The following is a 21,836-nucleotide window of genomic DNA, read 5'->3' on the forward strand; positions in this document are numbered from 1 at the left end:
GTTTCTGGTTAAAATTCAAGGAGCAAATTACTTGTAACTACTCAGTGATTCTCAACTTGTTCATGTATTTGTTGTCGTTGGTAGGTGCAAGAGAGTCAGCTACCAGAACATTGTGGACAACTGCATCAATACACCTCAATGAGGGCCTTCCTCTTTTTCACTGCCCACCCCACCCCACCCTCTCTTGCTGATTTTGCCAAGGGTGATGTCCTGCTCCAAGGACTGGGTTTCCTGATACAAAAGAAAAAAAAAAGAAAAGTGGTGAAGGGAGGCATTGGACAGTGTAAGATATGACAAAATAATAATTTATAAATTATCAAGGGTTCATGAGGTAGGGGGAGCAGGGAGGGAGGGGGAAAATGAGCTGATGCCAGGGACTTAAGTGGAGAGCAAATGTTTTCAGAATGATGAGGGCAATGAATGTACAAATGTGCTTTATACAATTGATGTATGTATGGATTGTGATAAGAGTTGTATCAGCCCCATTTAATGATAGAATGATTTAAAAAAAAGCTCCCTTCATTCATGCACCCATATCCATTCATTATTTTAACTTTCTTTGTTGAGCACCTGCAGTGTCAAAAAAAAAAAGTGTTTCCTTGGGAGACGGGACCCCAAACTGCCCTAGTTTCTTTGTATTCATCTTTCCCAAATGTTCCCATATCTGCAATCCTGTTAAAAGGTAAATCTGGTGCTTGCTTCGGCAGCACATATACTAAAATTGGAACGATACAGAGAAGGAAAAAAAAAAAAGGTAAATCTGGTGCCTAATTCCCATTTTCTAGGCCTTGTCTCTAGCCCTGGCAAGAAAATGTATTTATTACTTTAAAACACGACAAAAGAGATTGATCAGAATTTGGCAACTAAATTCATCATCTGGGAAGAGTCCAAGAGATAAATTGAAGCATAGTTCTTGATTCCCCACTTGTTCATCCTCTCCTTTTAGCCTGGCTTTATGGGCATGGCTGAGACAGGGGCAAAATTTAGGACCCACCGTGCCAGGAAAAAGCACACTGACAGCTAAATTAGTTTGGCAGCAAGGCGGTGTGGAGGGCTCCAAGCCAGAAAGGAATTGTGGGTAATGAGTGAGAAGGGGTGGTGGTGTGTGTGTGTGTGGGGGGGATATGAGTAAGGGGGAAAACGCAGCTAGTCCTAGGTGCTCAGCAGAGTGCCTCTGGGAGGGGAGACGCAGAAACTCCTTGGGCCCAGGCACTGCAGGGCTGCGAGTCCTGAGGATGCGGCCTGGCAGGGAAGGGAAGCTCATGGTGTGGAGAACAAGGGGACACAGTGCAGGCGGTTAGCACAGGAGACGAGCTCATATGCTTGCCGGTGTCTTTGCGATGTGGTGCTGCTATCGCTGGCCTGGCACGGGTGGGAGGCGGAAGGACAAACCCAACCTCACTGCCATCGGGTCAATGCAGGCACATGGCAACCCTTGAGGGCAGGGTAGACTTGCCCCTGTCGGTTTCTGAGTCTAAATCTTTGTGAGAGTAGAAAGCCTCATCTTTCTCCTCCAGAGCAGCTGGGGGTCTCAAACTGCTGGCCTTGTAGTTAGCAGTCCAATGTGGAACCCACGCCGCCACCAGGGCTCCTTTGCAGACATACATGTATTTTCCCACCGTGCAGGAGGCTTGAGGTTTCAATCCAGGCACCCTCTCTACAGGAAAGTTTTCTCTGCCGGTTGGTTCTGGAGGAAGGTCCTTGTCTCTCGAAGCTTCTGCCCCTGGATGATCGTCACGTGGCTTCGCATGCACTGTTCTTCTCACTGCTCTCTGCTCATGTGTAACCTCGCTCACGTCTCACCCAAGGAGAGCTCCATATCCAGCTCACACGAATCCTGCCTCATTCACATCACGAAGTCAACCCCGTCTGGAGTGGGGTTATAACCACTGGCACACAGGCCAGGGTTCCCCGCACTGACTGGGGGCGGGATCACAATGCAATCCGTAACAATGTGGGTGAAGTCTGCTGACTTGGTGAGCGTCTTGGCATGGTTCGAATACTCCACTGGAATGATACCTGAGCTGGCTCTCTCTCGCTCTCAAAAGTTAGCTGCTTCAATGGTAGGAGTCTCGTTGGTGGGGAAGGAGCCCTATTGGTATAGTGGGTTACATGTGCGGGTGCTACCGGCAAGGTCAGCAGTTCAAAACCACCAGCCACTATGAGGAAGAAAGACAAGGCCTCCTACCCCTGCAAACCTACAGAAGGGAGTTCTTCTCTGGCCTCTAGGGCTGTTATGAGTTGGAATCCACTAGATGGCAGTGAGGCTTTGTCGGTGGGGACAGAGGACTGAGCCAGTGTCTCCCCATAGATGGGGGGTGGGAGGGGGGGGAGACACTGTCCCTATGCTCTTTGTGGGGCCCAGGGGTTTGTTGTTGCTGCTGTGCACTCAGTCCCTACTCAGTGCGACCCCGTGGACAGCAGAATGAAACACTGCCCAGTTCCGCATCACCTTCACCGCTGTCCTTGTACTTGAGTCTGCTGCTTCAGCCACCGTGTTAATTGTGATAGTACGCTACCTCAAAATGGCTGCAGGGCCACCAGTGCTTGCTGCTAGAGTGGCTGTGTATATGGCTTCCCTCTTCTTTCAAGGTTTCCTGCTCGGTTCAGCGTTTGTCTTAGGGTTTATGAGTCCTGTCGGCAATCTGCTGGCAAACAGTCCCTTTGGCAGCTCAAGGCTCACTGTAGAGCGCATTACGACAGTCCAATTGTCATCCGGTGGATCTCGACTCCTGTAGACTCCATGGGTGTCAGAGTGGAGCCGTGGAGACAGATCAACAAACCTCTCTTCTGACGTGCCTTTGGGGAAACTAGAACTGTTCACCTTTTGGTTACTAGTCTTAACTGTTAGTGACACCCAACTGCTTCCATGAAGATACCCAGGACCCTAGTGGAATGGTTAATTTTCCCAACCCTTGTCTGATGTAGATATTACAATCCCTAGTTTATATCAGTGGGCGCCCTGGTGGTGTCGTGGTTACTTGTTGGGCTGTGATCTGCATGGCTGGCCGTTGGACACCACCAGCAGCTCTCAGGGAGAAAGGCTGGGCTCTCTGCCTCCGTAAGTTATAGTCTTGAAAACCGACGGGGAGAGGGGTCGCTATGTGTCCCCATTGTCTCCACGGCAGTGAGTTTGGTTTTGAGTTTTATTTTATAATCAAGGAGACTGATTGTCAGTCTCAATTGTTCGATATTGTGTCGAAGGCCACACAACTAAGAAGGGAGAGAAGATTCGAGCTCCCAGCTCTATGCTGCTTCTTGGGTAAGAGAGTCTGTAGACTTGCTATTTTGTAGTGACATTTGATCTAGAACAGTGGGTTTTTAAGGGACCCTCCTAAAGGCCCAGGCAACCTTATGCTTTTGTCTTCAAGAAACAAGAACACCACGTGTCATGGCTCTGTGACTAGTAACTCACTAGGTTGTGTTATATCAACTCTTACTTTCCACTGTTGATCCAGGTGCTGGTGCTGGTCTCTCAACAAAGATGTGTTACATTTGCCTGGTGTGTGAACAGCAACTGTGGACTTCTGGGTATTCCCTGCCAATGACACCTCTTTCTACAGACAGATCGCAGCTCAGTGCTAAGGCACACAGTCAGCAGGTGGTGAGCAGGGGACGCTAGTATTTTGCTTACACTCATGTCTGGCTCAAACCCTCCCTCAATGCAAGAACACTTTGTTCTAATGACCTGGAATTCTGTGATACTCACCCTCCTGGAACGATTGGTGAAGACAAAATGGGTACACAAGCAAATGTGGTGAAGAAAGCTGACGGTGCTTCGCTATCAAAAGATAGAGCATCTGGCGTCTTAAAGACTTGAAGTTATACAAGAAGCCAGCTAGCTGAGAAGCAACAAGTCCACATGGAAGAAGCACACCAGCCTGTGCGATCAATGGGATTCAGTAACAGGCATCAGAAGACCCCCAAACAAAAAACAAACAACATGTTGCTGAGAACAAGGGGGTCAGAGACAAGACCCCCAAGTCTATCTGTAGACAATGGGACATTCCTTCATAGAAGGGTCACAAGGAAGGCATGAGTCAACCAGGGTGCAGTAAGCACCGAAGAAACGCACAACATTCCTCCGGTTCCTTGAGGCTTCCTCACTCCCCCAATGTCATGACCCCAACCCTGTCTTTCCCTGTGGGCTAGGCTGGAGCATGTATACAGGTGTGAATAAGAGCTCATGACACACGGAATCCAGGTCAGAGAAACCCTTCAGGAACAGAAATGGGAGTAGCAATACCAGGCTGGATAGGGGGAAGATGGGGAGAGGAGAGGGGAAGTAATCTCAGGAGAAGGGAGACAGCAGTCGGTGTTAGATATGAAAATAATAAAAATTTTTAATGTATCAAGGGTCATGAGGATGGGAGGGGGAGACAGAAGGTAAAAAGAGGAGCTGATACCCAGGGCTTAAATAGAAAGTAAGTGCTTAGAAAATAATGATGGCAACCTATGTACAAATATGCTGGATACAATTGATGTATGGATTGTTATAAGAGCCCCCAATAAAGTGATCTAAACAAACAAACAAACAAACAAACAAACAAACAAACAAACAAACGCCCGAACCTGGTCTCTGTTTAAGAACACAGTGAAAGCTACAGGGTCCCTCATCAGTAGGAGGCAGCTACATCCAGTTCCAGGCTAACGAGCGGAGCCTGCGGTTTCCACGCCGAGCAAGGAGTAGGGATCCTTTCTAAGCCCACTGCGCTCAGTGTTTCAGTGGAGGCGGGTGTGTACTGTCCTGTGTAGCTGGGAGCCATGGCTCCTGGGTCCTTGCGATGCCACCAACTCCCACGGGCGCCCCTAGGAGAGAGCCACGTCACCCCTTCACTTCTTGGCTCCCTTTGTACCGCTTCTTCTTGGTCCTCGCCATCTTCCTTCCCTGTTTCCCTTGTGGTGACAGAAACTCTTGCTCCTCCGGCCTGACATACAGCTCCTGGCGTGCTCTGTAGAGCACACACTCACTCACTGCCACGGAGTCGATTCCCACTCCCGGCCACCCTGGGGGACAGGCTAGAACAGCCCTTGTGGTTTCAGAGACTGTGACTGGTTCACGGGAGCAGAGAGCCCACTTGTCTCCAGAGGAGGGTTGGGGGCTTTGAAGCCCACGTTGCAGTTAGCAGCCCGGCATGTAACCACTATGCCACTAGGGTCCTTGCTCTTCAGAACAGGAAATGAAACTAATTCCCGGGTTGTTCCCCTCCCTCTCTTTCCTCCTCCTCCTCCTTCTTCCTCTTCTCTTTCTTTCTAAGCAGGTCAGTCACTCAGAGTGAATCACTAAACCTTATAAGAAAAGCAGTTTCTATGAGCAGCAACGACCTGCGGGCCATCACTAACGCTTTAGAGAGAGGCTGACAGCCGGCGCCGCTGTCTCTTCTTCAGCTCTGGGATGCTCCGGCACCATCTCTGCACTCTCTATGTCGGGGTCCTCAAACTTCGGCCCGCGAGCCACATGCGGCCCACTGAGGACATTTATCTGGCCCGCCAGGTGTTTTTGCCCCATTTGTTTTGTTTTACTTCAAAATAAGATATGTGCAGTGTGCATAGGAATTTGTTTAAAGCTTTTTAAAAAAACTATAGTCCGGCCCTCCAACAGTCTGAGGGACAGTGAACTGGCCCCCTGCTTAAAAAGCTTGAGGACCCCTGCTCTACGTGGTAACATCAACGGTTTGGTCTTTTCAAAATGAAAACCCCCAGCTGCAGTGGAGCGGACTGGCATACGTCGACCCCTGTGTGTTGTCAGACTGGTATTATGCGCCACGCAGTTTCTTTGGGGGGATGTTTTACGTGCAGACGGCTTGCTCTTTCTCCCAAGGTGCTTCTGAGTGGCCTTGAACCTTCAACCTTCCAGTGAGCCACTGGGCACCCTGACCATTTGCGCTACCGAGGGATTCCATGTCAAAACCAAGTGTTTCTAATGTAAAGACCAGGGCCCTGCTTTGGAGCGTTCCCGGATCTGCCAGGCAAGACTTCCCGTGTGAATGTGGCTCAGATACAGTCAATGCCCGGGGAGGGTTGAAGCACCTGTTCCCGACCCTCTGGTAGGCGGCTGGGGCACAGAGTTTTGTTTCCTCCTCAAATGAGCCTGTGTGATACAGGATTTGTTCCACACTGCCCGCCTGACACGGGACCATGATCCCCCACAGCAAGACCTGGCCACGGGACACGGGCGTTTCCCATCTGAACTTAAAATCCCCAGTGTCTCCCAGCATCTCCCAAATGCAACGTCTGGATCATTGACATTCCTTCTTAACATCCCAGATCCGCAGAACTAGTGACCGTCCCTCGAACGTCCACAGCGGCCACATCCTCTCTTAGCAGACACCCCCACCCATGGGTGGCCTTAGCACACTGAAACCAGAAGGCTAGATGTCTTCATTCCGGCTGCTGACGCTAGGCGGAAAGCCTCAGGGGATGAAGGTCCATATTCCTTGGTTCCCTGGTGATCTTCGTGTGTGTGTGTGTGTGTGTGTGTGTGTGTGAGGTCTGTCTTCCCCCACCTGCTTGCTGGTTTAATCTCTTTATTGTCACCAAAGAGATGGGCTTAAAACACACCCTCCCCAGGCAGAAGGATGGTATTTACAGCACACACACACACACACACACACACACACACTTCCAACCATAACGATCAATAGAAGAACAATGGGTTTGATGACTTGAGCTTCCGGAGGGGGACCAGCTTAAGATGCAAGTCCTCATACGCCTCTGGAAGGAACGGCTCACTCGGCTCCGAGACCACCGAGCGTGTGAGCCAGGCAGTCAAGTCCAGAGACGTGAGGTTATCTCTTTTGGAGCACTTCATTGTCTGTAAGAGGAGCTCCTACATTGGAGGATCTAGGACAGGGCAGGGGGAATGTCCACAGCCTGCGGGCCCTAGGAGGCCTGTGAAATCCTTCTTGGTACCAGCTAACGTCACAAGAGAAGCAGGGCCAGCCATCGCATTCAAAAAAATAACAACGACACAAAAACTCCTTGCCATCGAGTTGATCTGGCCTCATAAGCACCCTACAGGACAAGGTGGAACTGCCTCTGTGGGTTCCCAAGACGTCACTCTAGGGGAGTGCAAAACCTCATCCATTCTCTGTGTTTCGAACTGTCGACCTTGCAGTTAGCAGCCCTGTGGGTGACCATGACGCCACCGGGGTTCCAGCCATCGCATTGGGCATGAATAAATTAAACGTTTGACCAGCTTGACCCAGGAATTATGTTACAAATAGCCAAATGGTTACTCGGCAGAGAAAAGGTTCCCTGTGCCTGATCTACGAGGTCGCGTTGTCCCTGCCCCATCCCCTTGAATAGGTGTCCGTGGCTGGGGGCGGGGGCGGGGGGTATTTAGGCTCACCTGGTTATTTCTTCCTTCAGGGCAGCAGGGTCTGCCGGGTAAAACTTCACACGGAAACACATGGTGAATGGAGGCTGGGCTGCGGAGAAACGGAAGTGCCCATCAGAGAAGATTACTCACCGAGAGATGAGTGGGTCTCCCACTCTGGGCCATCAGAAGGAGATGCTCCTTTGCTCAGAGCAGTGGCCCATTGCAGATGCAGACCGAGGCTTGTGATGTGTGGGAGGTTTTAACCCACCACCAAGGGTGAGGTTTTAGTCTTCTCATGGACAATACTTACATCTCAATTGCTTCACAACCGACTTCGTAAACTCCAACCAGTGCTGAAACAGAGAACACAGAACAAGAAAGGCCCAGTGAGAAGAAGCAGAGTCAAAGAAGACTTGGCTTATCCCGTTTAAATAATGAGAGATCGTAGCGCAGGGTGAACGCGGCCCCAAAGCTTGTGAGATGTAGGTTTGGAGATGAAGGAGTGATAGGGGGGTTTGAAATAAGCTCCCACGGGACCAGATGGGAAAGGGGGGTGTGGGCAGTTCTGATGACTTCAACTGTCGTATCTGTGCTTTCCTGGAGATGTCTCCTTCCAAAGCCGGGGGTCAAGGTCCTGAGCCCTGCTGGGAGGCACAGGGTGTGCATGCAGGAGTGTTGGGGGCAGAGCCCCCATGTGACTCGAGGAAGGAAATGCTGGCGTTCATGGGCAGCGGTCGTTTGTGTGATGTGCCAGCTCTTTTTGACACAAAGATGGGCGCAGAGGTATCAGTGGCATCAATCTGGAGTCATTGACAGGCATAACTCCAGGAATGAGGCAAAGGCAGGCTGGGTGGCTGGTGGAGAGATGCGCTTCTTTGGTTCAACAGCGCAGACGGCCAGCCTTTGCGGCAGAGGCTACGCACTCAGGACGGACTGCTCGTCGTCCCAAACCCACTGCCAGCGAGTCGGCTCCCACTCAGAGCGCCTGACACAGGGTTTCTGAGGCGGTACATCTGGAGGCGAGTAGACAGCCTCAGCTTTCTCCCGCGGAGCAGTCGGTGAGTCTGAACTGCTGACCTTGCGCTTCGCAGCCAACGCTTCTTTGGCACCTGAGGCTGTTTAAAGTCTGCCTCATCAGCTATCTGACCCCAACCAATGTGTGGGATTGGTGAATCATCCTTTTTCACTGGAGCCATCTCTCTCCTACACCCCCGCCCCCTAAAGCACATGGGCTTGTGGCAAGGAAGCAGTGAGGTCACTCTAGAGCCGTTTCCTAGTTGTACGTGCGTGCTTTATAAAAACGCCTTATTGATTTGTATGGCTTTTATGCTAATACAGAAACGTCCCACTCCGCAGAGAGCTAGAAGGACTGTGCTTTGGGGCTTGAGTACAGCCATCAGATGTTTGGGGAGGGCAGAAAACTTGTCTGTGGTAGTTACTGCTGCTTTTCCGTGCCCGGCATCGTGGGCACCATGCGGCTGGTGGGTGAACGAGGAGAACTGGGTCCAGGCCACCTTCTTGCCTGGCTCTTTCCAATGCAATGTCTTGGCTGAGTCCTCCCTCTGACAGGAAGACAGCCAGGGCCAGCCGGGCAGCATCCTGGCCTCCCCTGGTCCCCGGCTTTCACCTTCTGGGCTGGGCCTGGGTCATGTGGTTAAAGCACCCACTGAGAGCCAGTTCTTCTGTCAGCTCCACACAGATCGTCCACATTGACTTTCTGCTTTCTTGCTTCCTCTGATCTGCGTTCCCACGAGGCTGGCAACTCATTATAGCCACTCACTGTGGTTAAGAGGCCCTGCTCGCATTACACAGCCTACTGAGGCGTGGCTTCGCAGGGAAGGGAAGGCAAGAGAGGAGACAGCCCAGGAAGACCTGGGGTGCCAGCCTTGCTGGTGAAGGTGGCAGAAGCCTGTTCTGAGCCCGCTGGACTTATGTGCAGGGAGGAGGACGTAGCCAGTGTCTGAGACCAGTCAACGAGGGAGAGGAGTGGTGGTGAGGTGCATCATCAGTCGAGGGCAGAGGAAGCTGAGTGACTCAAAGGCCGCTGGTACCCTTGGCAACAGCTGCAGAGTTTTAGCGTGCACAGTGAGTGCTCTCGAGAAAGGGTTGATTTGAGGAGATTAGGAAGAGTCTGGGAAGGGAGTGGAATGCTGCCAACTGCTCGCCCAAGAGACTATAAGGATCTGCTAGAGAAATCGCGAGGCTCTCCAGAATAGGGTGGTGGCTGGAATGACCTTTTGCGGCTCTCTGGCCCTGTCTGGGTCCCAGGACCACTCACAAACTGCTAACAAGGGGTCTGGGAAGAGGGGTCAGGCGAAGAGACGAAGATGATTGGGTGAGAGGGGTTCCCGTTTTTCCTTGGGTGAATGCTCCCGGGGACCCCACTCTGGGGCATAGAGGGGTACAGTGGGAGGCTGCGAACACTCTCCCCTACTGCTCCTGAATCTGGAACATCAGGAGGGGCCGGCGAGGGCAGCTCCCCAGGCTGGAAAAGGGAGTTCCCAGAGACTGCCAAGGGTCTTGCAGAGGAAGCAAGGGTGTGGGGTTGAGTGGGAGGCTGGGTGCAGACTACCTGGTGACCGAGGGGGGCAGGTTTATTTCAGGGGTGCCCAGGCAGCTTACCTCCTCCGTCCCTGCCATGAATGAGTGGGTCTAGGATACCATCTCCTTGAGAGGTCCACTTCCCCTCGACACTCAGGACCTTGTCAAGTCACCTGCTCCCCCCCGGCACCCAATCTTACACCTCAGGGGCTCCCAGGTCTGAGTCCAGCAACCACACAGGCTCTGCAGCCAGAGAGGTATGTCCCTGTGACTTACCTTGGGTTTGTCACTTCACCCACCTGAGGCTTCATTTTCTCATTGGGAAAATGGAGCTTATGATTGTGGATTCCCATCCCGTTCGTGGTCAGAATGAACCGAAATAACACACGCACGCTCTGTCTGGCACAGCTCCATGCTCAGGAAAGACCAGCCGAGAGAACGGGGCGCTTACTTGGTGCAGAGCCTGGGCCACAGTGGGTGTGCGGCCCAGGCTTACTTCTCCCTCTTCCCCATTGTCAGAGCGCACTCTGCGTCCTCACCTTGGGATCTTTCTCGTTTCCTACCCATACACTTGCTATTCTCTTTGAGCACTCTCTGACCTAACTGAGAAATAACCACAGGACGCACTGTGCCCTTTGGAAAGTTCATGCACACCCCCCTGGGGGATAAAGAGGTCTGGGGTAACTGCACAGGCAGCTCAGGGCAGAAAGAACAAAGGCAAAGCCACTGTGAACAGAGTCCATCACCGCACGGGAAATGGGCCCCGACAGCAGGTGAGGACCTGGGTTTGTTTGGAAGATAGTCCCACGCTAAGGAGTCTGTCTGTGTGCCAAGACACAGAAGCCTACAGGGTGAGGGCCTGACTCCTGAGGCTAAGCTCGGAATATGAAGTGCCAGTTTAAAGCCTCAGGCCTGCTAATCCTGCCCGCCCTTTATGCTTTGAATAATGACTTACCCGCTGCTTATCCGGGTCCACAAAGCGGATCCCAAAATAGTCTTTCTCAAGTAGGTTCAGGTGGTGGCAAAGAAGGTCGAACAGGTACTGGCCTTTGGCATCTCTCTGCAGAGAAAGAAAGTGCCACTGAGAAACGAGTGGGATTGTTTTCATCATCATTAAAGAATGGTCTGTAACAGCAGCACAGGGAGAGGGAATGGGCACATAGCCAGACCCGTGCCCTCCCTAGTGTGATGTATTGGGTTTGCAGTTCTCTGGAACCAGAGACTTTCAGCACTCGAAAGCAGCCTAAGCTTGATCAAAGGCAATGTCACTGAGAGGAATTACTGAAACCCAAATGAAGGCTGAGCATGATAGTGGGACAAGAGGAAAGTAAAAGGAAATAGAGAAAAGAACTAGGAGGCAGAGGGCATTTATAGTGGTCTAAATCCAGGCATGTACACATGTAAATATATTTATATATGATGATATGGAAATAGATCTAAGTACATATATTTATAGGTTTAGTATTAAGGTAGCAGATGGACATTGGGCTTCCACTCAAGCATTCCCTCAATGCAAGAATACTTTGTTCTATTAAACTGGCATTCCATGATGCTCACCTTCTCAACACGATTGCTGAAGACAAAGTGGGTGCATAAGCAAATGTGGTGAAGAAAGCTGATGGTGCCCGGCTATCAAAAGATATAGCATCTGGGGTCTTAAAGGCTTGAAGACTAATAAGCATCCATCTAGCTGAAAAGCAACAAAGCCCATGTGGAAGAAGCACCCCAGCCTGTGTGATCATGAGGTGTCAATAGGATCAGTTATCAGGCATCAAAGAACAAAAAATCATATCATTGCGAATGAGGAGGAGTGTGGAGTGGAGACCCAAAACCCATCTGTAGGCAATTGGACATCCTCTTACAGAAGGGTCTTGGGGAGGAGACGAGCCAGTCAGGGTGCAGTGTAGCACCGATGAAACATAAAAATTTCCTCTAGTTCTTTAATGCTCCCCACCCTCCAACTTTCACGACCCCAATTCTACCTTACAAATCTGGCTAGACCAGAGCATGTACACTGGTACACATAGGAGCTGGAAACACAGGGAATCCAGGACAGATAAACCCCTCACGACCAATATTGAGAATAGCGATACCAGGAGGGTAAGGGAAAGGTGGGGGAGAAAAGGGGAACCGATCAAAATCATCTACATATAACCCCCTCCCAGGGGAATTGACAACAGAAAAGTGGGTGATGGGAGACATTAGTCAGTGTAAGACATGAAAAAATATTTATAAATTATCAAGGGTTCATGAGGGAGGGAGCATGGGAGAGGGAGGGTTAAAAATGAGGAGCTGATACCAAGGGCTCAAGTAGAAAGCAAATATTTTGAGGATGATGATGGCAACAAATGTACAAATGTGCTTGACACAATGGATGGGTGTATGGACTGTGATAAGAGCTGTATGAGGCCCTAATAAAAGGATTTTAAAATAGAAAGAAAGAAAGAAAGAAAGAAAGCAACCCAAGAACACTTCCCCTCACAAAGCTATCAGAGCCTTGTGCAAGCAGCTCAGTCCGGATCCCTAAGGAAGTTCGTGGGCATGCGCACTGTCAGCATGGAGTGTCCCTAGCGCACATCTTGAACCCACCCATTTCCCTGCGGCTCCGTTACCGACCCCATAGGGCAGTCAGTCACATTGTCTCTTGACTGGACCACTGCCAGTCTTCTAGCTGGTCCCTGCTTCCACTCGCACCACTTACAATCCATCCCCCCACAGCAGCCGGCGTGATCGCACACGGAGTCCCTCTTTTTGAATGAGTCGTGCACACACACCTGCAAACAGTACAAAAGAACAGAAGGAGTTCTCCCTCCCTCAATCATCCTATGCTCCAGCTTCCATCTCCAGAAGCAAGCCTTGTTCCCCGTTTCTTGTATAGTCTTGATACAGTTCTTCAGCACGCAGGCGAGCCTAGACACACACCATTGTGAATCAAAACAAACCAGTTGCTATGGAGTTGATTCAAACCCACAGCGACACCATGTGTTTCAGAGAAGCTGGCGCTTCGCGAGCTTTCCAATGTGGTTTCCCTTCGAAAGTAGATCACCAGAGAGAGAGTGCGATCGAAATGCCAGTGTTGGGGTCAGTAGTCAAGCACTTAACTATTGGTATCACCAGAAACTCATAGACCTGCACATTTCTCTAAAAAGAAAAAGGATAGAATAACATACTATATCCACTATTCTGCTACCTGTCCCCCGCCCCACCAACTTATCATAACTTACAAATTCTCCCGTAGCAGGCATGATGCACGCGTCACAGTTTTTAACTGCTAGGATCCCTTCCTAGCCCAGTCCACGATGGTCAAGTCCACTCTGAATCCTAATGACCCAGTAAGACAGAGAACAGCCGTCCCATTGGGTTTCCAAGACTGAACCTGTATGGAAGCAGGCGACTTCCACGTGTTTCTCCTGCACAGTGGCTGATAGATTCGAACTGCTGACCTTTCGATTAGCAGCCAAGTGCTTAACCATTATACCACCAGGGCTCCTGGCATACCATCCAACGAGCCTGCCTTTCTTTACCCAGTTCCTCCTCGATGGGATTTGTTTCAGACAATGCAGCAGGGAGCATACCGGGACCTTTAGTTCTGTTTCTATTCCTGCTTCACCTTGCTGGTTGTTTGCCTTTGCCCTCAGGATAAAACCCAAATTATGTTCATGGCTTCCCGGGGTCTACATGACCTGGCTCCAGCCTCCTTCCTGACCTTTTCTCAAATATTCTTCTTCACTACTCTGGAGGTCTACAGTCTCTCTACTGCTGAACACCCCAGGGCTCTTCTTCCTCTCCCTGCAAGGCTCTTCTCCGTTTTCCCCCAAACTCCTTCTACCCTTGAATCCCATCTGCAGAAAGGTCTCTCCCCTACAGAATGGCCTTTCCCTGCTTATTTCTCACAGCATACAAGGGCTAACCACCCCCCTAAAAAACCCGGCTGTGATGTGAGGAACATAGTGCATTTGGTGTTGGTTCTACCGGGTCAGACTGTTTATCAAGCTTTCTATATAGAGGTGCTGAAAAGATTGCAAACAGTGTGCACCAAAAAAGGCCTGATTTGTGGCAGATGGGGGATTGGTTCTGCCACCCCAACAATGCACCTGCTCACCCAGCCATCTCAGTGACCCAGTTTTTGGCAAAAAACAGCATGCCTCTCTTTCCCCACGCACCTGACTCACCTGACCTCACTCCCGTGTGACTTCTTTTTGTTTCTGCTAATGAAGAGGGACATGGAAGGACAGTGATTTGACTCCATAGAAGAGAAGAAAAAAATGAGGGAGGTGCTGCCAGCCATCCAAACAGATGAGTTTGAAAAATGTTTCCAAGAACGGAATTGCAGATTTGACAAATGTATTAAGTATAACAGAGCGTATTTGAAGGTGATATGGTTGTTTTGTAAAAGAAATATAGATTTTAAATGCATAGCTCTAGGGATTTTGGGGGGTACCCCCTCGTACATGCTGTTATGTGCCGGGCCCAACTCACAGCGGCACTACTAGGAAACAGGACAAAACGCTGCCTGACCCCGTGTCATCACAACGGAGCTGTTTGAGCCCATGTCTGTAGCCACTGTCAATCTATCTCAGGGAAGGTCTTCCTTTTTTTCGCTGGGTGGTGTCCTCAGGGACTGGTCCCTCCTGGTAACTACATCCGAAACACTTGCGACAAAGCCTCCCCACCCTCGCTTCTTAGGTGCCTGCTGGCTATAGTTCTCTCCAGACAGATTTGCTCCCTCTTCTGGCCGTCTAGGGTGAATTCAGCACACATCACACCTCCAATGCTGTCTTTGGTCTTGCTGCTTCATGGTTCAGCTTGGGAATGCATACGAGGTGATGGGAAATGCCATGCTTGGGTGAGGTGCATCTAACTCCTAAAAAGTGACCTCTTTGCTTCCTGGCACGTTAAAGAGGTCTTTGGTAGCAGCTTTGCCCAATACAATATGCACGGCACAGCGTGCTCTGGCATTGTCTTGTGGATCTATTTGTTTACTCATTCCTGTTCTGCAGGGCAGCAGCCTTCTGCACAGACCTTCGGCCATGACAGGGAGCTCCTCTATCATCAGTTGTTGAGTAAATCAACGACTGAATGGCTAGGACATACAGGTTTCACAAGATGTTAGAAACCTAGGCTGCTTCTAACCACAACCTTCTCCTCCGAGACCCACTTAGCCATGAGAATGAGATGGGAAGAAAAGGACTTGCCCAGCAAATGGTCAGACTACGGGGGGCCCCCCCGCAAGGCCTGTCCCCAGGGGTCTTTGCTGGCTTTCTTCTCCCATCAAGAGTGACAGTCTCAGAAACCCACGGGGGCAGGTCTACCTGGGCCTGTAGGGTGGCCGCGGGTCATCATTGACTCGATGGTGGTGAGTTGAGTCATGATTCAGCTGCGGGTGGCTTGTCCCTGAAGGCTGCCTCAGGCCGCTCCACCGGTCTCGGTGAACTGTCCCAGTGGGCGCTTGGCAACGGGTGACAGCTTCCTTTCTTTGTTGAATCCCTTAGCACTTGCAGATGTCAAGTTTCCTATGTCCCAGGGATACCCTTGGACCCTGCAGTCTGGGGGCTGCTGGAATGTGCCATGGCAGCCAGCCAGTTTTCTCCTTGGGTGGGATGGGAAAGCCTAGCAACTTCCGTCTTCTTTTCCCTTTGCCTGAAGCTGCCCTGGTGCTATGGCTCAGCCCTGTGCTGGGCGCTGAACGTGCTGCCGTGGATTACAGTGGAGAAACAGGCCCTCACGCTGACAGGGGATTGCTATTCCATCCCAAAGGCAGAGAGCTCCAGGCCTGAGGACATTTATCTTTAGGACTAGGGAGCTGCTGCGGAGAGAGCACCACATCCTTACCTCCCCGCTACACCCCCGAGGGTAGGCTCTTTACAGAGACACGATCGAGGCGAAATAACTTACTAAGCACCCATAAAAAATAAACGTATACTTTATAACCCCCCCGCAGCACCTGCCCATATTTGGAAATCATGTTACACACAAGTGCAACCCATTTCTCCTCTCCCTGTGGCACATACCATGATCCGTGAACCCCTTCGCATCGCCCTGCGTGCCGAGGGTGGGGAAATTCCCACTTGTGCCTATCCATGCCTTGCCAGGTTCTGGTTCTCTACGGGTTGGTTGACTTTTTAGGGAAGGACAAAGGCAGCAGGCATAAACAAACCTGAGCCAGTGACCTGGACCATACGGGGCTGACCGCATCTTTCCGCCTAACATTAGTACCCTTGATCAGGAGCAGGACTTTGAAAAATGGGGCCCCCTGAACTAAGCAAAGCCCCGGGGAGATCTGATAAGTTTTTAATGCAAAAGGATGATCGGATATGTAAGCCCTCACCTAACTCACAATCAAAAGTTGAAAAATATATATTAAACCCATGCTGGAGTCCCTCCAGGGCCTCGGGCATTATGGAGGAGGGTTCACATTTGTGGAGTTCCTAGGGGGATGGGGGATGCAGCCCTTTGGCCCCATCAGAGGGAGTGACACCCCAAAGACCCAGGGTCCGCTGTGTCACCACCCCACCCGCTCCCAGTCAGGGTGCAGGCAGGTGGGCAAGAGCTGAGGGAGGTGGGCTGGGGAAGAGGGTGGGCTTGCTGGATAGCTTGCCCAGAGAGGTGCGGGGGGCTGTGGTGTTTCCCACTGTGAGTTATGTCCAGGGCGACCCGGTGGTACACGTAGGAGTTCCTACTCATTAGCTGCCTACCTGGGCTGCAGGAGGGCTTTCAGAAGAGCTTGTCCTCCCTCAAGGTCATGGGCAAGAACAAGCACCACTTTTTCACATCGTGGGCTACTTTACGTGCTGCTCAATGGGAGCTGGCGGGGTTTCGTGGTCCTTGAAGAAGGCAGAGGTGAGCTGGGGGGTGGGGGTGGCAGAAAGTAGGTGCACATGGGCCTCACCAGGCGTCCTCAGCGGAGGCCTGGCAGGGAAGGGGCAGTAGGTCAGGTTAACGTCCTACTTAAACTTCCTGTAGACCAAGGATGTCCTTGTTTCCCTTAGCGACGTCCTTCTAAGGGCACGGACGGGTGGACCAGCGCTTGAAAGCCACATTAGCCCAGCTTCCCGGGGCAGGGCACTGGTGAACCAGCAGAGACCTGTGAATTAATTACTAGGAAGCGGTTCCTGCCCCCCATGTTCACACCACAGCCCACCCCAGCTTTCCCAGGCACAGAAAGAAGAGGAGTACAAGGGCTAACAGCAGGGCCCCACATTTCCTAACTTGAGCACCCTCGGCTCTCATTTGCATTTGCGTTGAAGGGAAGGAACCCCTGCTGAGTGCCTGGCCCAGGAGCCCACTCTTCTTGTTTAGTCTTAAACCAGCACCATTTGTCCTGGAGCTGCTGAGGTGGCAGCCAGAAGAGGAGCTGCCAGCGCACCCTGGGAGAGGGTCAGGTACCCACCCCAGGGGCATATGCAGAGATGCCCAGTTCTCAGTGATCTGGTGCCACGGGTCTCCACAAAAGCAGCAGGGCCACCACGCTGGACCCTGCCCAGGCAGTCCCTCCGCCTGACTCCAAGGAGACAGACCCTAGAATTTAGCATGATCGAGCAGAATCGCGCCCCTCTTGGGGCTGTCCATGTTGTTGTTGTTGCAGTGAGGTGGTGTCTGCATGGTGCTGGGGGGAGAGGCAGCACTCTATGTGAATTTGTGCCATTCAGAGAAACCACAGGCCAGGGGTCAGGCCCTGGGACAGACCTCAGAGCCCTGTCTGCTGTGACGGACTTCTGGGACCCCCTGGCCATTCTTCCAAGAGAAGTAGTGTAACTGGCCTGTCTGGGGAGGTAGTGGCTGGGTGGGAGTGACTGAGTATGTGCTGGGGACCTTGGACTTCTGAGCAGAGAGCTGTGGGCTCCACTTACACACCCCCCCCCGCCCCTTTACCCGTCGGCATGAGCAGCAATCACCTGGGGATTTCAGAGAGAGGACTGGGAGGCCCCTAGAGCTGTAACCCCAGAGAGAATCAGTTCTGTTTTCTGAGGGAGGTTGAGACTCTGGGTTAATTTTGTGAAATACATTTTACCAAATCCTTTTCCCTTATAACCCATGTGTGTTAGTCTGGGTAAACTAGAGAAACAAATCCACAGAAGCTCATCTATGTATAAGAGAGAGTTTTATATATAGGGCGAGTGTACATTCAAGAAAGCATCCCAACGCCATCCAGTCCAAACCCATAAGTCCGACTTAGCCCCCATGTCTGACACCGATCTACAAAGTCCTCCTCAAACTCACAAAACACACAATGACACTGAATGCAGGAGGAGCACAGGCCAGTGGGTAAGAAGCCTTTGAATCCAGTGGCAGTGTAAGCATCTCAGCGCTGGCAGGGGTTTCCACATGGCTTCTCCAGCACCCAGGGCTGCATCAGGGTAAGGCCATGTGGCTTCTCCTCAGGGAAGTCTCACAGGAAGTGAGCCTTGCCAGCGAAGGCAGCCACTCACTGGTCCGACCATCAGAGAACAAGAGACCAAGAACCAGAAGGGCGAGGCTCACTAGCCATTGATCTCTCTGCCCTTTAATTAATCCCACATGTGTTTATGGTGCAGGTTGGCACAATAATTTCACCATGTGAAATCATTAAAATCATTCAAAGGTCTTCTGAAACGGCACCTTAGCTCATTCTCCACCTTATTCAACTCCTCCTTCCCCAGTGTGAGGAGGGCCTCGTAGAAGCTCCGCTTTCCCCTCTGTGCCCCTGAGGAGAAGCTGCCACACCGTGTGTGTGTGTGTGTGTGTGTGTGTTGCACCGATGGCACGGATTGCCTGCTATCCACTCTTCTGACCCTGCCTGGGGAAAACAGCCCCGTGGTAAGGAAAAGGTGCCAGCCTGAGCTTTGAGAGCCCTGTGGGGGCAGACTCCCAAACTGGCGGCCATCCTCACAAGCTTGGGGACGTTGCCCTTGTGACCATGTACCAGGGCCCGCCGGTGTGCTCTTTGCTCTTGTCCAGAGAGGACTGACGGTCAGTCATGGAGCGCAGAGTCTCATTGCCACCGCTTTCCCTCCTTCAAGTTCATCTAGCTTAAAGGAAGGAGATGGGGGAAGTTGGTAAGAAAAATACTCAGGGTTCCTGTGCATGGGATGCCTTTTGTTTGGGGGCCGCAGAGTCATGCGAGAGCTGCAATATTAACCCTGTTTTACCGATGAGGAAGCTGAAGCTCAGAGAGACCAGGGATTGGCCTGAGGGCACAAGCTAAGCAGTGGCAGAGAAGGGTCTTGATCCATGATCCATGCTCTTCCCAGTGTCTTTTCCCCTTTCCCAGATTCTTTCTCCTCTGCTTCCCATGCAGCCACCCCAGTGGTATCAGGACTCAAAGATCCTCACCCCTTTCATTTACAGGATGGGCCCAGCTCAGAATCTATCCCATGGCTGGTGCTGGCTGATCAGCTGTTCCCGCCTCTGCATTCCAAAAGGACAGACAGGGCTGAGGGGGGAGGGAAAGTGGAAGAACCAGTGAGGGTGCTGTGTTCGGCAAATTTCTCCTGACCCTGGCCACCCAAACCACTCCCTACAGTCCCAGATCTTCCCAGATCTGCCAAAGAACATGCACATTTGCCTTCTGCATGGAGGGGAGGGGGCAGTAACACGAGTTGTCAAAGGAGACAGGGAAACGTTCGTGTGCCGAAAACATTCGAGACTTTGTTCACACGTCATCTGGAGTGACATTGTATGACAGGGTGCGCGTGTGTGAGAGGCAGAGACACAGAGAAGAGCAGGGAGGGAGGAAGGGAGAAAGAGGACAGAGAACAGACGAGGGAGAGAGAGAGAGAGAGAGAGAGAGAGAGAGAGAGAGAGAGAGAGAGAGAGAGAGAGAGAGAGAGAGAGAAAACAAGGGAGAGAGAAAACAAGCATCACACAAATACCCAATAATGAGGCTTTTTGTAACAAGCTTGGCTGGGTTTTCAGTAATTTTGCAGCCGCTCCATGACTAGTCCACTGAGCTATTCAGAGCCGGCTGTAAAAAATTACAACCAAAATGTATTCAATCAATAGTAAGAAACGGCAATGCTTCTAAGAGTCGCCTTGCTGTAAGGGGCTTTGCCGCAGGGAGACAGAAGCAGTCTGAGTTTCTTCGAGCCCAGTTCTGTCGTTTTCTCTCCTGCGTGTAAGGAATACAGGTAGGGAGAGGACGCCTGGAGCTTGCGGCAGCACCATTGAAATTTCAGTAAGTCTAGCTCTCTCCTTAGCCCTGCCCTACAAGGTCTCCACTGCCCTGGTTGAATCTGGTTTGGGCCAACTGCGCCGACAGGACACTGGATCCTCCCTCCCATGGCATCTGCTTGTACCGAGTGACCTCTGTGTTCCAGATGTCCCACACCGCGTGCACAACGTCTGCATGCAAAAATACCATGTGCTGATGAGCTAAGCCGGTCCTCTGACCCTGGGGAGGACTGCCAAGAGGACTCCCTGAGGCACCAAGCTTGGCATCTGACCCCACAGATTTCTACTTGGCATCATACCCGCCCCCAAGCTCCCTCAACTTGTGTGGGGAGGGGGGGCTGTTGGGGCAAAGAGGGTGCAGCCTTTATTAGGGATCAGGCAAGGCCAGTGACTGCAGGAGTCTACGTGAGCAGGGAGCCCCTCGCCCTCAGGACGGATCCCATCCATTTCGGGTCTGGCTTCTCCCCCAGGACTCACATGGTCACCTCCTGGCACTACAGTCTGGATACCAAGTGGCTGCACAGGTCCCCTGAGGGGCGCTATGAGCAAGGTAAGCCTGTGTTTAAGAGGAAGGCCCTCAAGGCAGGGTTGACAGGGTGGCTGTGACAATGGGCACATGCCTCTGAACAAGTGCCGGATGGGCAGCATTTCATTCTGCTGCGCACAGGGTCACGGTGGGCTGGAACTGACACGCTGGCACCGAATAATAACAATCTGTAACGACGAATTTCACACGGACTTGAAAAACCCACGTGAGGTCGTTCCCTACTGTTTAGGGAGTAAGTACAAGCAGAGTCCATGCTTACTGTGCTTCCTGGGCGATCCGAGTGAGCTAGCTATGGTCCCACAGGGGCATGGAGAGATGGCTGGCTGGCCAAATGCTGAGTTCTGGGAAAGCTCTGGGACAAGTCCCTAGTCTCCCGTCGGTGGCTGCCCCGGTGGTGGGTGGCGGCGAAAGGTGCAAGTGTGGAGGAGACAGCGAGCGCACCCAGAAGGTCGTTTCCTTAACACACAGCAAATGTAGAACCACACCAGGACCAGACGCCCCCGAGCCCGGGGGGAGGTGGGGAGTCAACACCAGACTCTGCAGCTTTGTTCATTCCCCCACTCCTCCATCTAGAAGGCTGAGAGACACCTGGGTGATTGTGGAGTCTCCCACAGGCAGGGAGGAGGGCTCTACCTGAGCCAGGACTGAAGGGAGGCAGCACAGCTCCAGGGAAACCCATTCCCATGGGCTACCTGGCTTCCTCAGCCCCAGTTCTTCCCACATCTAACCTACAGCCTCCGCGCTGCAGCTCACTCCCACTTCAATTGCTCTCTTTTGGGGGGAGGCGTCATGTCTTAACACCTGCTGCACAAATCGGATGCAATTATATGAAGATTAAATAAATATGATACATTCACTAAAAGATGAACTCATTTGACAAGCGATTCGCTTTTGAGATACAGCCTGATACTCGAAGACCCAGCGGAATGTCATATTAAAGCCAAATTCAGCTGACATAAAACATATAAGTTCAATTTTTCAATGCCTATCCGATTTGAAGATCATTAAGGATTTGGGGACACAGTCTTCTCTCTCATAGGAGACTCGAGCTTGGACTTTTGATGGACCGTGTCCATCAAATAAGTGAGACAGAACTCACGGTGCCCCCCCAGATTCTAGGAAGTGATGCTGCAGCAGAGTTCTCGAGCAGGATTTTAATCTTTCTGAGACTCAACTCGTATCCTCTATGAGCAGTGGTTCCCAACCTTCCTAACGCACGACCCTTTCATACAGTTCCTCATGTGGTGGTGACCCCCCAACCATGAAATTATTTTCATT

At 51.6% G+C, this 21,836-nt stretch overlaps 1 protein-coding gene across 4 annotated transcripts in view; it reads right to left on the bottom strand.

Annotated features, from left to right (window-relative positions):
* Positions 1 to 21,836, bottom strand: part of FRMD5 (FERM domain containing 5) — a 323,765-nt gene that overhangs the window by 43,293 nt on the left and 258,636 nt on the right. For 3 of the 4 annotated variants that reach the window (XM_075531363.1, XM_075531362.1, XM_075531364.1), the window contains exons 2-4: positions 10,818 to 10,922; positions 7,632 to 7,674; positions 7,352 to 7,430 (exon numbers count right to left, since the gene is read on the bottom strand). In XM_075531363.1, the coding sequence (XP_075387478.1) occupies positions 7,352 to 7,430; positions 7,632 to 7,674; positions 10,818 to 10,922 (227 nt within the window). Of the gene's footprint in view, positions 1 to 7,351; positions 7,431 to 7,631; positions 7,675 to 10,817; positions 10,923 to 21,836 lie in introns of those variants that run through there. The other variant, XM_075531365.1, reaches the window with a different exon arrangement.

This window comes from Tenrec ecaudatus, chromosome 14 (assembly GCF_050624435.1).
Source record: "Tenrec ecaudatus isolate mTenEca1 chromosome 14, mTenEca1.hap1, whole genome shotgun sequence".
NCBI classification, from domain to species: Eukaryota; Metazoa; Chordata; class Mammalia; order Afrosoricida; family Tenrecidae; genus Tenrec; species Tenrec ecaudatus.